Source organism: Zootermopsis nevadensis, unplaced genomic scaffold (genome assembly GCF_977971745.1).
Source record: "Zootermopsis nevadensis isolate Lab colony 2312 unplaced genomic scaffold, Znev_1.0 Znev_ptg000009l, whole genome shotgun sequence".
NCBI lineage: Eukaryota > Metazoa > Arthropoda > Insecta > Blattodea > Termopsidae > Zootermopsis > Zootermopsis nevadensis.
The window spans coordinates 5,961,913-5,975,973 of NW_028259141.1; the positions used below are offsets into that span (position 1 = coordinate 5,961,913).

The 14,061-nt window shown below is 38.5% G+C and overlaps 2 protein-coding genes and 1 long non-coding RNA gene across 3 annotated transcripts in view; 1 reads left to right on the forward strand and 2 right to left on the reverse strand.

Moving 5' to 3' along the window:
- LOC147874422 (uncharacterized) overlaps positions 1–14,061 on the reverse strand; it is a 168,261-nt gene that overhangs the window by 39,478 nt on the left and 114,722 nt on the right. The window lies entirely within an intron of this gene.
- The window catches only part of LOC110833475 (uncharacterized), an 81,206-nt gene that overhangs the window by 39,478 nt on the left and 27,667 nt on the right, over positions 1–14,061 (reverse strand). The window lies entirely within an intron of this gene.
- The window catches only part of Gos28 (golgi SNAP receptor complex member Gos28), a 91,500-nt gene continuing 84,625 nt past the window's right edge, over positions 7,187–14,061 (forward strand). Inside the window, exon 1 of the mRNA XM_022062971.2 lies at positions 7,187–7,214. Within this exon, the coding sequence (XP_021918663.1) occupies positions 7,202–7,214 (13 nt within the window). The 5' untranslated portion in view covers positions 7,187–7,201. The remainder of the gene's footprint in view (positions 7,215–14,061) is intronic.

Genomic DNA, 14,061 nt, shown 5'->3' on the forward strand with positions numbered 1-14,061 from the left:
AAGGAATGTTCTGGATTGATGTTCTTAGCACTTAGACCACAAATTTCTTATTGTTCTAGAAATTCTGTAAGTCTGCCGTTGTCTATTATAAATAATTGTTAGTGGGAAGTTTATTTCCCACTTAATTTTCACGCAGATTTGGCCCATTGCCATAATGTATGTTAACTGACGTGTTGTAGTTGGCTGAAAACATATATTTCTAACTTTCATTATCCTACATCGTGTTCGTGGGAAGCATAAATCCGACTTAAATACGACTCAAATCTGCATTAGAGAAAAATAATTTGATAACTAATGCGTTAATATCTCTGTGTAAATGATAAAAGTTTTTGTCGAATCACTTATTATTTTCTTCTGGGTTATTGCGCCGTGTAGAAGTTTACCGACGTTTCAAAGGTCCTTGCTGCACTCCATCACCAGACGTCTGGAACGTCGGTAAACTTCTAACAGACTACAACAACCCAGAAGACATCCATCTTCAGACTCACCGCCGTAAAAACCTCAAATCCTACATTGATTTTTTTTTATTTATATTACTTTGACAGAAACGTTCAAAAGAGATTGGTTGTAGCGCTTACATATTTGCATAAAGTTATAAGGAAGATGTCAACTAGGTGAGAAGATACTTTTTAAAATAAATTTTCAGGAAATGGTTTGTGTTAGCGTGGGTTAAAATAAGCTGGTGTTAAGACTGCAGATTAATTGTTTTTATTCCCGTGGTAACGAACTTTAAAATTCCATAACTTAAAACCAGTAGCAGTGGTTACGTTCAGTACGTAAACAGATATTTTTCGATTCCCGATTTTTTTAAACTGTTCCCTGCACATTTGATTTGTAAGGAACACGCCCCGATGCAACGCATACAAGTTCGTCGTGCGTGATAAACGCTACTGGGTTTATTGGACCACGCCCGGAGCATCCATCCCACTCGCGAGTCATTGCACGTTTAATGGGCTGTCTTCAGTGGGGCCCCACATTTCAGATCACAATTACTCTGTGCACATCAGCTGCACGCAACAAGTGCGCATGTCTCACACAGTTTGAAACAGTGTTTTTCGTACTTTTTGATCTCGTGACTCCAAAAATCTGATTACAAAATATCAAGGCTTTCCAGACCCAATAACAATTTTAGTAAGATGGTAAAGTTGCGTCATATTGTGATATAATAAGTATATATTAAATCTTGTCCGTCTAATCACAATAATTCTTATTAAATATTAAAATATTACAATAATTAACATGAAAAATGATGGTCTAATGTAAATCGAATATTTCGATAAAGAACATCATTTAATATTTTAAATATTTTAAATGTTAATTATTGTAATATTTTAATATTTAATAAGATTTATTGTGATTAGACGGACAAGATTTAATATATAACAATTTTAGTTTAAAGTCGATAAAAATAAGTGTTTATTAATTATATACACATATTTTTTACTGATTGCTAATAAACACTATTCTTTTCCTTAAAAAGTGACTCTGATACTGCAAGGAAATCCAAAAAAAAATTTGTTGTAACAAAACGGATGGGGAACTTATGTATTGGTTTACCTGTATCACTGCTTTGTATTTTTTGAAACAACTTTAATTTTTTAGTTTATCAACAATACAAAACGTTTTAATGCTTAAATGTGAGGGGGGGGGCAGTTCCAAAAGCATTGGTTTATGAGATTTATTTCAAGGAAATCCAAAATAAAATACATACAAACCTGTCATTTTAAGAAATATGCTGATTTACCATAAACAACTCTTTGCTCCAAAAATTTCCAACATAATCCTGATGATTTATATATTTTGAGAATTATTAGCGTCTAAATAATTGACCGGAATATTTATCCATTACTGAATGGATTTAATGAAACTGAGGGAATAATATCGATTCTTTCATTATGAAATAATTTTGACTGAGAAAGATTTTTGATTCTTTGGAATGAATGAAATCATTTAGAAGCAAGTTTACAGATTTCATAGTACTATCGTCTTGTATGCGGGAATTCTTTGGTTCAAGTCTGGCCCCAGATGTAATCTTTGAATTCGTTAAGAGGTTTTCCGTAGTCGCTCCAGATAGTAACCTTAATTACTCTGTTACATCCTTCCATGTTTTTAAGGACCCAACATGGAATACCCTACATAAATATGACGTTAGTGTTGTTTCTATGTAAGTAGTTTATACATCTCGAATAGTACTGAAACCATAAAGTATCGTGATGGTGTTTGTACTTCCAGAGGCGTTGTGTTCTCACCAGTTTCACGAAATCTGCCAGATGGCGCTGAGCAGGGGACGGAGAAACACGTGTCCTGTAGATATAATTGTATTCCTTTCAGATCCTGAGAAACCGCATTGCACACATGCGCTCGCCAATGTGCAGTCCGTCCTTTACGTCAAAGACAGTGTATACGTTCCTCCCGGGATATTTGGCGACGTGTTTGTGTCGACAAAATGGAACCCGTTTACTGAACGAGATAACAAGACGTTTTCTCTATTGTCTGAGTTCGACCCCAAGATCTTTCAAATGCCAAGGAGATATTTATTATATTTTAATGACATTTACGGCCCGTTACGTATAACGGGCGTCTGAAAGTTCTTTAAACCCGTATCATTTCGATGTACAGGATAAGAGAAAGTGCATACTGGGTGTCGCGAGGAGTCGATAATTGAGGTCTTCGAGTTCAAATAATCGATTCCGAAGTCGACCGCAGGGGAACGCATATGAGCGTGTGCTGCCGAGCAGAAATATTCATCGTAAGGAAGACGACATACGAACCCAATGTAGTTAATTATACCATCATTACCTTTCTTGTAAGCAGTGATAGCAAAATGGCAGACTTTTCCAAAAATAAGACACGTAATTCAGGAATGGAAAAAATATTACGGTCCACTGTGTACATATATTAGGGTAACAGTTATCTAAAAGTTGCGAAAAGTACTGTTGAAGTACACTCGGAGTGGCATAATATCTACTTTGCTACTGAGACAGACCGTACACCCGATCATCAGACCCACTTTGCCTCGAGACTTGTGTGACGTCACTTAAGAATCGACTACTCGCATGCGGACCGAAGACAGTCGACACTCGCGCAGCCCTTATTACAAACCAACGTTCAACGCCATTTTCTGTGCCTTCTTTACGCTCGTGTCCTCGAAATGTAAAAGTGCTGTTGATTACTGTTAGAAAATTTGGAATCACTACAACTTTAAACACACTTTGAGATTGCCTTCCATTTCAGTCCACGTGACAGAGAACGTTTACTTTAAGATTTAAAATCAGAGTTGCCTTCGTCGAAACGTCTGTGCAATTAAATAGACGATGTTCTTAAAGTCTTAAAGTCAGTATTGTGCATTTGTTTCGTGGAAGTTCGCACGGCGGTGAGTCCCAAGATGGCTATCTTTCTGGTTTATTGCGCCGTGTAGTTTGATATAAGTTTACCGCTGTTTCGGAGCTACTTGCTGCCTCCATCATCATGGCGATGGAGGCAGCAAGCACCTATGAAACGTCAGTGAACTTCTACCAGACTACACACAACCAAGAAGACAGATATCTTCAACTGCTGTTTCAGATGAGATGGGTTCAAATACAATTCAACACGTGTATAAAATTTGTATTGTAGTCTTTGTTACGAAGTAAGACTCTTGCTATGGATTTAAAGTTATCATACTGGTACTCAAAAAACGCTAACCAGTACCAATGATAGATCGTCTTCCATTTGGAAAGTGATTAACTTGTTTTGCATAAAAGGTAATTCAGAAAGACCAAATTATTGTCGCTTTCCGCCTGCGGCCAAAGACGGTCTGACTATCCAGGTGTAGCCCACAAGAATACTGACCAGGTGCAGGTCTGCACGAAACCGGGTTCAATAAAGTATGTTCTGTATAATAGAGACTGAGTCCGTAAGGAAGCTTTTGCTCATCACTGGCCTAACCACGCTCTTTCACAGTTTAAACTACAAAAATAGCAAACGCACACATACGATAGTAGGATAAATGTAACTGTCATTTCCCGGCTCTCGGCATGACTCACAGCATAACGCTACAAGGTTTCCCTGATACAAATCAAAATATCTCTCCATAAAAGAAACAGAATGAACTCGCTTATATTATACCAGTTCCTACCGGGAAGTGGCATTCGCTTTTAGCGTTATCAGTGAATGCGCCGTAACCCCGTATTTCCTTGTGACGTCTGCACTACAATTCTTCAGTTTTCAATTTTCTTGTACTCGTATTTTATAAAAATGGTGAAAGTTTAATTTACGTGACACAAGTCATTCCGAAGTCGTGTACGGACACGTGCACAGACAAACATTGCGCATGCGTTGTTTTACACAGCCTACGTAAAATAGCTCGGAAAGTATCCTTTGTATTGTTCGATAATTCACATCCTGGCTTCCAGATCGCAGCACCTCAGTGTCTACGTCATGAATTTCTTCGTCCGCCAAGTTTGACGCTACTCGTAGGATATTTAGCCTTTCTAGAGGGATTTTGTTCCATGGAGTAGGAATAGTGAGGCAGGATTAGAGAAAGTGTGGTCAGACGTTGCTGGCCAACGCCACGTGACATCCCTGTCAATAGCTCTTACGAGCTAAGTTAAGGACAGCGTTGTTATGTGTCTCTGTCTTGAACCCACAATAACTAGAACACTTTCGTTCCCCCCCCCCCCCCCCCACCTTTCAATCATCCTATAGTAGATTGGATTTCCCATCATACTTCCTTGTTCGGATATATCACACTGCGCATGCTCTGTACGGGCTACAACACAATGCAGCAGTTAATATTTAGTCGACAGATGTTCGTTACCTGCCTAACGTATTCTTGTTGGCAAGCCACGCAGATCGACACAACTCAGACAAGAACATCAAAAGAATTTGTATGTAATTTAATTTACAGTGTGAGCCCTCTTGAATATTAATTCGCTGTGTGTTCAAACTGCTCTGAGTTGTATAGGAATACGTCTGTGGGAAGTTTTTTTTTTACTGATATCAGATTTAAACGTCACACCTGATTTCTGCACACGCAAATGAGCTGCTGGTCTTAATATATTTCTCCTCTAGACTGACTGATATCAGTGTAAGAGTAGTGATTACAGAATATGAAGGTCCGGCGAATATAACTGCATTGATCCTTTGAACCCGAAGCTCCACTGAATAATAATTAAGAATTCAGTCCTAACCTCAATGTACATCACGTGACAGCTGTCTAATTACACACAAATATACGTTTCACTTAAACAAATTTCTACATTAATTGAATATAGAACACCGATACATAATTAATCATATGAAATGAATAATAAATTTTTGACATTTATTAAAATTTGGATGTTTTGGACCCCCACATCATGTATAATTCGAGAACTGACATCGAGTCAGGCAACATGATACAGAAAAAAAGGTTCGCGAGTTTGGTACGCCTGGTCTGATCCTAGACTGCTTTCTCGTTTTGGGTTTCGTACGTAATTTTATACCATGTGTGATTCGTTTCAAGGTAGCCACGCTGCTGCTGTCACGCACTTCTAGAAGCCAGCTGACAGGCGAGAGCATTAGGGCGAGGCAGAACAGAACAGCGAGTCGAGGGTGGAGGGTATTATCATTATTAAGGCTTCTTCTGAACTTCATCTCACAATGCTCTGCCGGTCAATGGCCTCTAAACTAAATGTTCAAGTCCTGCCGTCAAAAGAAAGAAAAAGTTCATTTAAAGCGATGAAAATTTGATGTCATTTTTGATAAATAATTTCCATAGCTATCTATCATGACATGCAACTAAAATTTCTTTGTCTGTTTCTAAAAATGTTTAAGTATTGGAAAACATTACTTCTCCCCCCCGATTGTCACAGAAATTATAAAAAAAAAAGGGTTCGTAGTTAACTTTGGAAAGTTGTTATAAATGACCAGATGAAGTTGGATTAAACTTAGAAGCAGTTCTAATCTTGAAAAAGGTAGCTTACCTCAGATATATTTAATGGGTATTTCTGGAAAATTTGGTGCTGATTTTTTGAAAACAGACACGTCATTGGTGTTTCTTAATTTGTGCCAGTTAATAGCGAAAGTTCTGATTTAATGTTCCTATTTCAAAAAAAGTACATTTCTACATTCCTACGTTTACAATCTCTAACAGCAATTAATATGCCATAGACATTGTATAGATCAGTGGTATTCAACCTTTTTTGTTCGCGTACCCCCAGATATAATTTCTCTTCAACTTTGTACCCCCAAAGTCGTTGGTGTATAATTCAAGTTATACAGAGTATATAATCTACATCTAAAATAAATTAAATAAATTACATTACTGATTATTCATTGTTTATTATGAAACAATATATATATATATATTTTTTAAATTTCACGTAAACCCTAAGATGTCTTCGCGTACCCCCGGGGGTACGCGTACCCCAGGTTGAATACCACTGGTATAGAGCATCTTTTATCCACTGCAGTTGTCAAAGAAAGGAAGAATTCGTAGAAGCCATGTCACTGTTTCTGTGTTATTTAGCCTACTATCAGAGTCACCGATAAACATTATCTTGTCGCACACGAAAGATTTCTTTTTGATTTAAATTAATTTATAATTACAGTTACTTACTTCCTAACTCTGTTACTCCTGTTTACTCCGTCAGTACATTCAGGTACTTCTTCCATTTATTGACCATCTTTAGCGAGAAGCTTTCCCACATAAAGCCCAGTGGTAACTATATGTACCACTTGCTTCATGAGTCAGTAACTCATTTTGTGTTTATGAATTTCTTACGAGTCTCACTGAAAACAGGGATTATTTTCTTACACGAGGTTAACTAGTTAATATTTGATATAACTGAGTGTTTTCTTTGCGGTACGGACTGAATTATTAAGTGTTTCAAAGCGTTAAACAATTGAATACAACTCGTCACCATCACTCTTTGTTTAAAATATGATCATCAGAAAAGATACGTCATTGTCATTTCTCTTCCTTGGTTTTCGTTTACTTATTACGTTATCTGATTACGATGTTTCAGCCACACTCGTTACTTCGAACGAGTTACGAAGATGTGGGATACAAAACTATGCAGCTCGAGTCGACTCATAACGCCAAAGTCCGCACTTCAAAGTTCATTTAAGATCGTATGGTTGCAACCTTAATCGGAATTTGTAAACAAGCTCTGCCTTCTTTGTTACAGGACACGTACCTTCTGCTTGTGGGCTGACAGCTTGTGATTCAAATTCCCACATGCGTGACCGAGGTAAGATAATATAAAACTACATCAATATATTTTAATTACTCTATAAGGGAAGATTATATCATAAAATTTAAGAGCCGTTACTTACTCTATAAGCCCAGTGGTAACCATATGTACCACCTGCTTTGTTAATCATTAATTTTGAATTCTGTATTCATGAGGTTCGTATGGTTGTCAAAGAAACATCGATTATTTCCTTAAACAGCGTTAACATACTTATATTTGTAATGGTGATGTTTTCTTTGCGGTACGGGCTAAATTCGTAACTATTAAATAACAATGATTGTTAACGTAGGTGGACATATATACTTACCACTTGGTTTTGAAAGCATGAACGGCGTAATCATTAGAAAAATTAGTCTAACATGTTTCTTGCATTTACAAAGTTCGGGTCTTAGATTATTTTAATTTCATTAACGAGAAATCTTGTACGCAGTTGTTAAATGCTTACGAATAAATTTGTATAAAATGCCTTCTGCTGCAAATTCAGATGTGTTTAAGAAGGCGCTTAAAAGGTTAAGTAAATCTCATTCTTTGAAATTAAACCAGAGGTAATTATTAGTTCGAGTTGTAAAGTGGGGTAAAACGTCTTCGTGTTTTACCTCAAAAGGATTAGCAAATATTCCGAAGAAGGTATCATCTTGTATGTGTACCGGAATATTTTCTGGTGGTTTTGAAAAGTGTGCAAGTATTATTCGAAATCTTTTAATGAAATAATTTCATTCGTAAAGCCGATACATCGTTTATGCAGGTCGTTCACAGATTTGTATTTCCCGTGCGTGAAGGAGATGTTAAGTCACGCTGCCTCAGACAGCGAACAATGTACAACAGCGAACCTCAGTGCCAAGAACTTATGTGCATAATTATGATCCGACCGTGAAATAATTCACTTGCATTTTCTTACGAGTGCGCTGGCCATATTGTCCGGCATCACTTTCCCTCTCGTCCTCTTTACAACCATAATGCATGCGAGTTTTGTATAAATCCTTGTGACGTAGGCGGCCTGGTAGAGCAGATGATGTTTTGCGCATGCGTAACCATCTTATTCCTGAGTGAGAAACATTTGTCTTTAATACAAAGGTATTTCTCGCGCGTCTTTGTCGCTTTACGATGTTCGTAGTATCGTTATTAATTGTTTGTTTTGTTACTACTGGATATTTTATATCTTGCAATGTTATAGGGTTTTATCAGTAAAGTTTATATCGAATTAAACAAGCACGACGTTTTTTGGTATGGTAGTAGTGCCATAGGCCGCCGCGGTGGTCTAGCGGTTAGAACGCTGGCCTTGTAATCCTGGGGTCTCGGGTTCGATTCCCGGCGGTGCCCGAATTTATAACTTGTGGTGTGTGGTCTAGGCAACACGGAGTTTTCCTCCGGGGGCTTCCCCAGTTTCTCCGTGGCATCCCAACAATTACTCCATTCACACACAGAAGAAGGCAATGGCAAACCACTTCTGGATCATCTGCCAAGAACGTATATGAACAGGTCCCAGTCCGAGAAAAGGATGGAAGGATCCTGTTCATATGGGCCTGTCGTCAGTCAGAACACTAAATAATAATAAATATAATATAGTAGTGCGACACGTGACTTCCCAAGCCGAGTAGGTAACACACAAAACTGTAGTGCGTAACTGTAAAATTCCGGCATTCTAGGAACACTCAAAACGGGCTACATTTTATTTGCATTCCTCCTACAAACATAATTTAATAATTCAGTGGCATTTTCGTTCTGTCTGCGGTAACTAGACCGAGTTCGCAAACAGGAAAAATGATAAATGTATTTACGCTATCGGTAAAGTGTGTGGTTTTAAGGAACGTTGCGGTTTGATGGTTGGTCAACACTTCTGTTTCGTCTTAAGGTACAATTTGGCTGCACGCGACAGAGACAAGCGACCGAGGCAGGCGACAGAGACAAGCGACCGAGGCAGGCGACAGAGACGGGAGACGGACACATCGCAGCTTGTCGCCACACACTTTTGAGGTGACGACCGAGACATGCGGCAAAGTGTTTGTTTTCTTTGTTTTGTTGAGACATACGTGCACATATTCTGTGAAAAATGAGTACAAAAATGCTTCTAAAAAGGTTACTCGAAGAATAAGAAGAAGATGATGTGTTGCTGTGTTATTTGTTGCGAAAGAAACAAAGAAAACCTGTGAGTTCAATATTCAAAACCAGACGCGAAGAAGGATCTTTCTGTCGGTGGTCAGTGGTCGGTTTTCTGCTACTAATTCTACCAATTGCTCGTCTTGGTCACCAGTAAATTTAATTTCCGCCATTATTTTACTCAACAACACACGTGCTGCCTGAGCCCGTCGCGAGACACTACTGGTCCGAGAGCGGTCTCCTATGCTTTGTCTCTGTCTCGCGCTCGTAATTGTACAGAGAGCAGACAGGAAGCGACCAGTCTCGGTCTCGTAACTCTGTCGCCTGCCTCGGTCGCTTGTCTCTGTCGCGTGCAGCCAAATTGTACCTTTAGGGTCTGGGATTTTGTCTCGGTTTTCTCGTCACACCCTCCGTCAAGCCAAATGTTAGGAAATTAATCAGCGCGAATAATATTTTGTACGTTTTCGAAAATAGTTGGTGAGGATGGAAATATACAGTTTTTGAAACATATTATGATAAACATTTGCCACTGCCTGATCGCCCTGATGATGGAGGCGGTATTGAACCTTCGTGTTCCATAAAGTAAATCCATCCCGCTACACGCCATGTAGGCGCTTGGGGTGAGAGGAGGTATAGCTCCTCTCTTCCTTGACCTTTGCACTAGATGGGGGTGAGTGGTCAGCGTCACGCCCCGTCGCGCTTTGCCCCCGGGGAAAAGACCCCCTGTACTCATTGTACAGGAGGCTGGGTGGGCCCCATAACCGGTCTGGACGCAGATGCTAGAAGAGAAATCCTTTGCTCCTGTCGGAGAACGAACCCAAGTTTAATCCGTAGTCGACTGACAACTTCCTCGGTTACGTGTTCCATAAAAGGAGAGGCATTTATTGACAAGCCGAGCGATTCAAGGACCTGATACCATGGAATCAGCCTTAAGAATTCAGCACTAGCTGGAGGTGAATGGTCACCTCATACTACCGCGGTTGTATCGCGTTTCTCTGTTGCCATTAGTGTTACTAAAGCCGGTCTGGACGTGGAAGACATGATAAAAATGTTGGTATTACTGGCAGCTGAACTCAGTAATCCAGTTCGTAGCCAGTTACTTTAATGTCGAGGTAATTCAGTGTCTTTAGAAACGTCATACTTCTGGTAATGAAACTTTCATGACTATAGTTCGGATATATATAATTTGAGAAGGATTTATTTTCTCTCTTTTTGCCAACTTCATGGAATTTCTTCCTTATACTGGCGTCATAACAAAACTACCAACACTGTCGACAGAAACAAGGCGATACTTTGCCAGCACAACAGCTCTTTAAGCTTAATGGTAACAGTACGTACCACCCGCTGAAACAACTACTAATGTTACATTTAGTATTTATGTGTCTCAGTGTAGACAGAGATTATTTCTTTAACCACCATTAACCATTCGATCTCTGTACAGGTGAAATGTTTTTTGTTGTTGTTGTTGTTGTTGTGCGGACTGGATTCTTAAATATTACCGTATTTCGGCGATTTTAAATTTTATTAAACCGGGGTGCGTCTTACGTTTGATGGAGTCAAAGAATCGATATTGCTTCTCTTTTTCGTAAAAATCTGTTACTAAATCGATAGTGCATCTTACAATCGATTGCGTCTTAAAATCGAGGAAATTCGGTATTCAGACGACCTTCGACTTCAAATAATTAAACTCAGTCTTCACAATACAGGATAGCCATGAAGTAAATCACGTAATTATTTAATTTCAACTTCCGGTATTGTCTCTGTACAAGCCAACAGGGTAATTGATTACTCCATTAAAATTGTAATTATTATTTACAATGATGAAGAAGATGAAACAGTTGATCTGGGACATGAGATGAAATAAAGGCGTGGTGAGATTTGAATGCAAAATAAAGATGAATGCTGAGAGAGAGAGGAAGAGGGTTCTGGACCACTTAGATCCCGTTACGCGATACACGTTGCAGCAGCAGCAGAGGGCACTGACACTTCAGCAATGACGTCTTGAATGTGACGTAACCAACTGCCGATACTACAGATTTCTACACGCGCAACCATTCAGCTTTGCTCATGTTCTTGGTTATAAACGATTCTCTGCCCATACAGCGGGGAAAAACAGAAGGATCCATTTCAGAAACGTAATGTATGTCAAATATAGTTTATCGGACAGTGGGCAATGTTCAGACTTGAATGTGATGTAATGCTGATAAACTCACTCACAGAACTTTGGAAGTGCTAAAAATTATTTTAGTGCAATTAAAGTTATCGAAAGTCAGTAAGCTGTCTAAAGCAAGAAAACTACAGTAAACCCGCCATTAGCGTCACTTTCATAACAGAATGTTAGCATTTCATTGCTGTTGAGACCGAGATAAAAAATGAGAAGACAAGAATTCGTGATGGAGATCAAGTGTAAACAACGAAACATAGATTTAAGAACTATTCTTAACGCAGCGTCAGACACAAATAAAAATAAAACTTATGCTTCTTCGTAAAAATAAAAGAGACACCCGTGTATCGGGGTTTGAGACCGTCTGTTTTATGGCCGACAACATTACTTTAGTCTTATCTATTCTTTCTTCGATTGTCGATCATTCATTATCACACATTTCGTCTCTATCTTTTGTTCGACTATCGTTCATCCATTGTCACGCATTTTGTCTATCGTTTGTTCGATTATTCTTCTATATTATTCTTTCGACTATCGATTATTCATTGTCACACATTTCGTCTCTATCTGTTGTTCGACTATCGATTATTCATTGTCACGCATTTTGTCTATCGTTTGTTCGATTATTCTTTGTCGATTACTTTAGTCTTCTATATTATTCTTTCGACTATCGATTATTCATTGTCACACATTTCGTCTCTATCTGTTGTTCGACTATCGATTATTCATTGTCACGCATTTTGTCTATCGTTTGTTCGATTATTCTTTGTCGATTACTTTAGTCTTATCTATTCTTTCTTCGATTGTCGATCATTCATTATCACACATTTCGTCTCTATCTTTTGTTCGACTATCGATTATTCATTGTCACGCATTTTGTCTATCGTTTGTTCGATTATTCTTTGTCGATTACTTTAGTCTTCTATATTATTCTTTCGAACATCGATTATTCATTGTCACACATTTCGTCTCTATCTGTTGTTTGACTATCGATTATTCATTGTCACGCATTTTGTCTATCGTTTGTTCGATTAATCTTTGTCGATTACTTAAGTTTTCTATATTATTCTTTCGACTATCGATTATTCATTGTGGCACAGTTCGTCTATCGTTTGTTCGATTATTCTTTGTCGATTACTTTAGTCTTCTATATTATTCTTTCGACTATCGATTATTCATTGTCACACATTTGTCTGTCCTAGCAGTTGTCAGGGTGTCGATAAATAAAGGGATGACATTTAAAGTGTTTGCATTATAATGGACAGACAGGTCGGGGAGCAGACACTGCAGTAGGGAATTTGGAACCCGTTACATTGAATATGAAGACAAAATGTTTTGGAGAACACCAGCTTAAATGGGTCAACTTCAAGTCGCATACGAACTTATCCAGAATCCACTGGGAAAACCAGTCGCTCCCTAACATCCATGGATTATCAAGGCTTTGGAAACGTGAAAACGATGCATTCAGAATTTGTTACTTCCATACTTTGCCATAAAGAGAGTTCTTATGAATGTTTAGGAATTGTTCACAATGTCTGTAACTTACACATGTGTGATTTTCTTTCGTGGTATCATCAGCTATTTATATTTATCGTCTACGCATAGTACTATGCGCATTTCTTATCTGAAGGAAGTCAGAAGTACCAAAAGATGGAATAAGGTTTAACTCAACGTCAGAAAATTGCATTTAATCTGAAGAAGCCTGTCTTGAGATACTACTCGTTCCACCATCTCTTCTTGACCTCCATAAACTTCCGCTAAACTTAAATCAAGCAAACTAAGTTTTAAAAAGCATTTTTATTAGTATTAATACTATCAGTAAATAAATCGTATTCTTATAAACTTCTGTATTCTCATATGAAGCCAAACCTTGCCTAAATATGGTTCAAATTTCAGTTCATACCTAAAAGGAAACACCACTGTTATCTCAGTAGGATGTGAGGTTTTCACAGCAATGAGCCCGAAGATGGCTGGCTGTCTTCTGGGTTGTAGCGCCCTGTACGTACTTCGGTAGAAGTTTACCAACGTTTCAGAGGTTACATCGTCACGGCGATGGATGCAGCAAGGACCTCTGAAGCGTTTGTAAACTTCTACCGAAGTACAGGGCGCTACAACCCAGGAGACAGCCAACTCACAACTGGCATCCCTTAAGAATATCAATTGGTTAACCCTGTTTAAAGAAATAATCGCTCTTTATTCTGAGAAACATGTGAAACTCACAAATACGTTCACTCTGGGACAAAATTCAGTTACTGAAAGCAGGAGGTACATATAATTACCATCACACCTTAAAAAGATACGTAAATTCTGTGCTCAACAAGGGAGTTAATCTTGTATTTTGGGAAGATGACGATTGGTTCCAGCTAACCTGTTTTATTCGTGGTTTACGTCGATATAAATCGATACTGGTAAGCTAAAATACGTCGCTAGTCTCATCTGTAGTTCGAGAAGAATGATGGAATCGAAACTCCACGTTGTATCCCGTTATTACTCGCAAGGTCACTACACTCTGGTTCGTACGGCTGCACTGACCACTCGCATCGTACTGGTGACTCATTATTTCCCCGCTATTCCCTTCGGTAT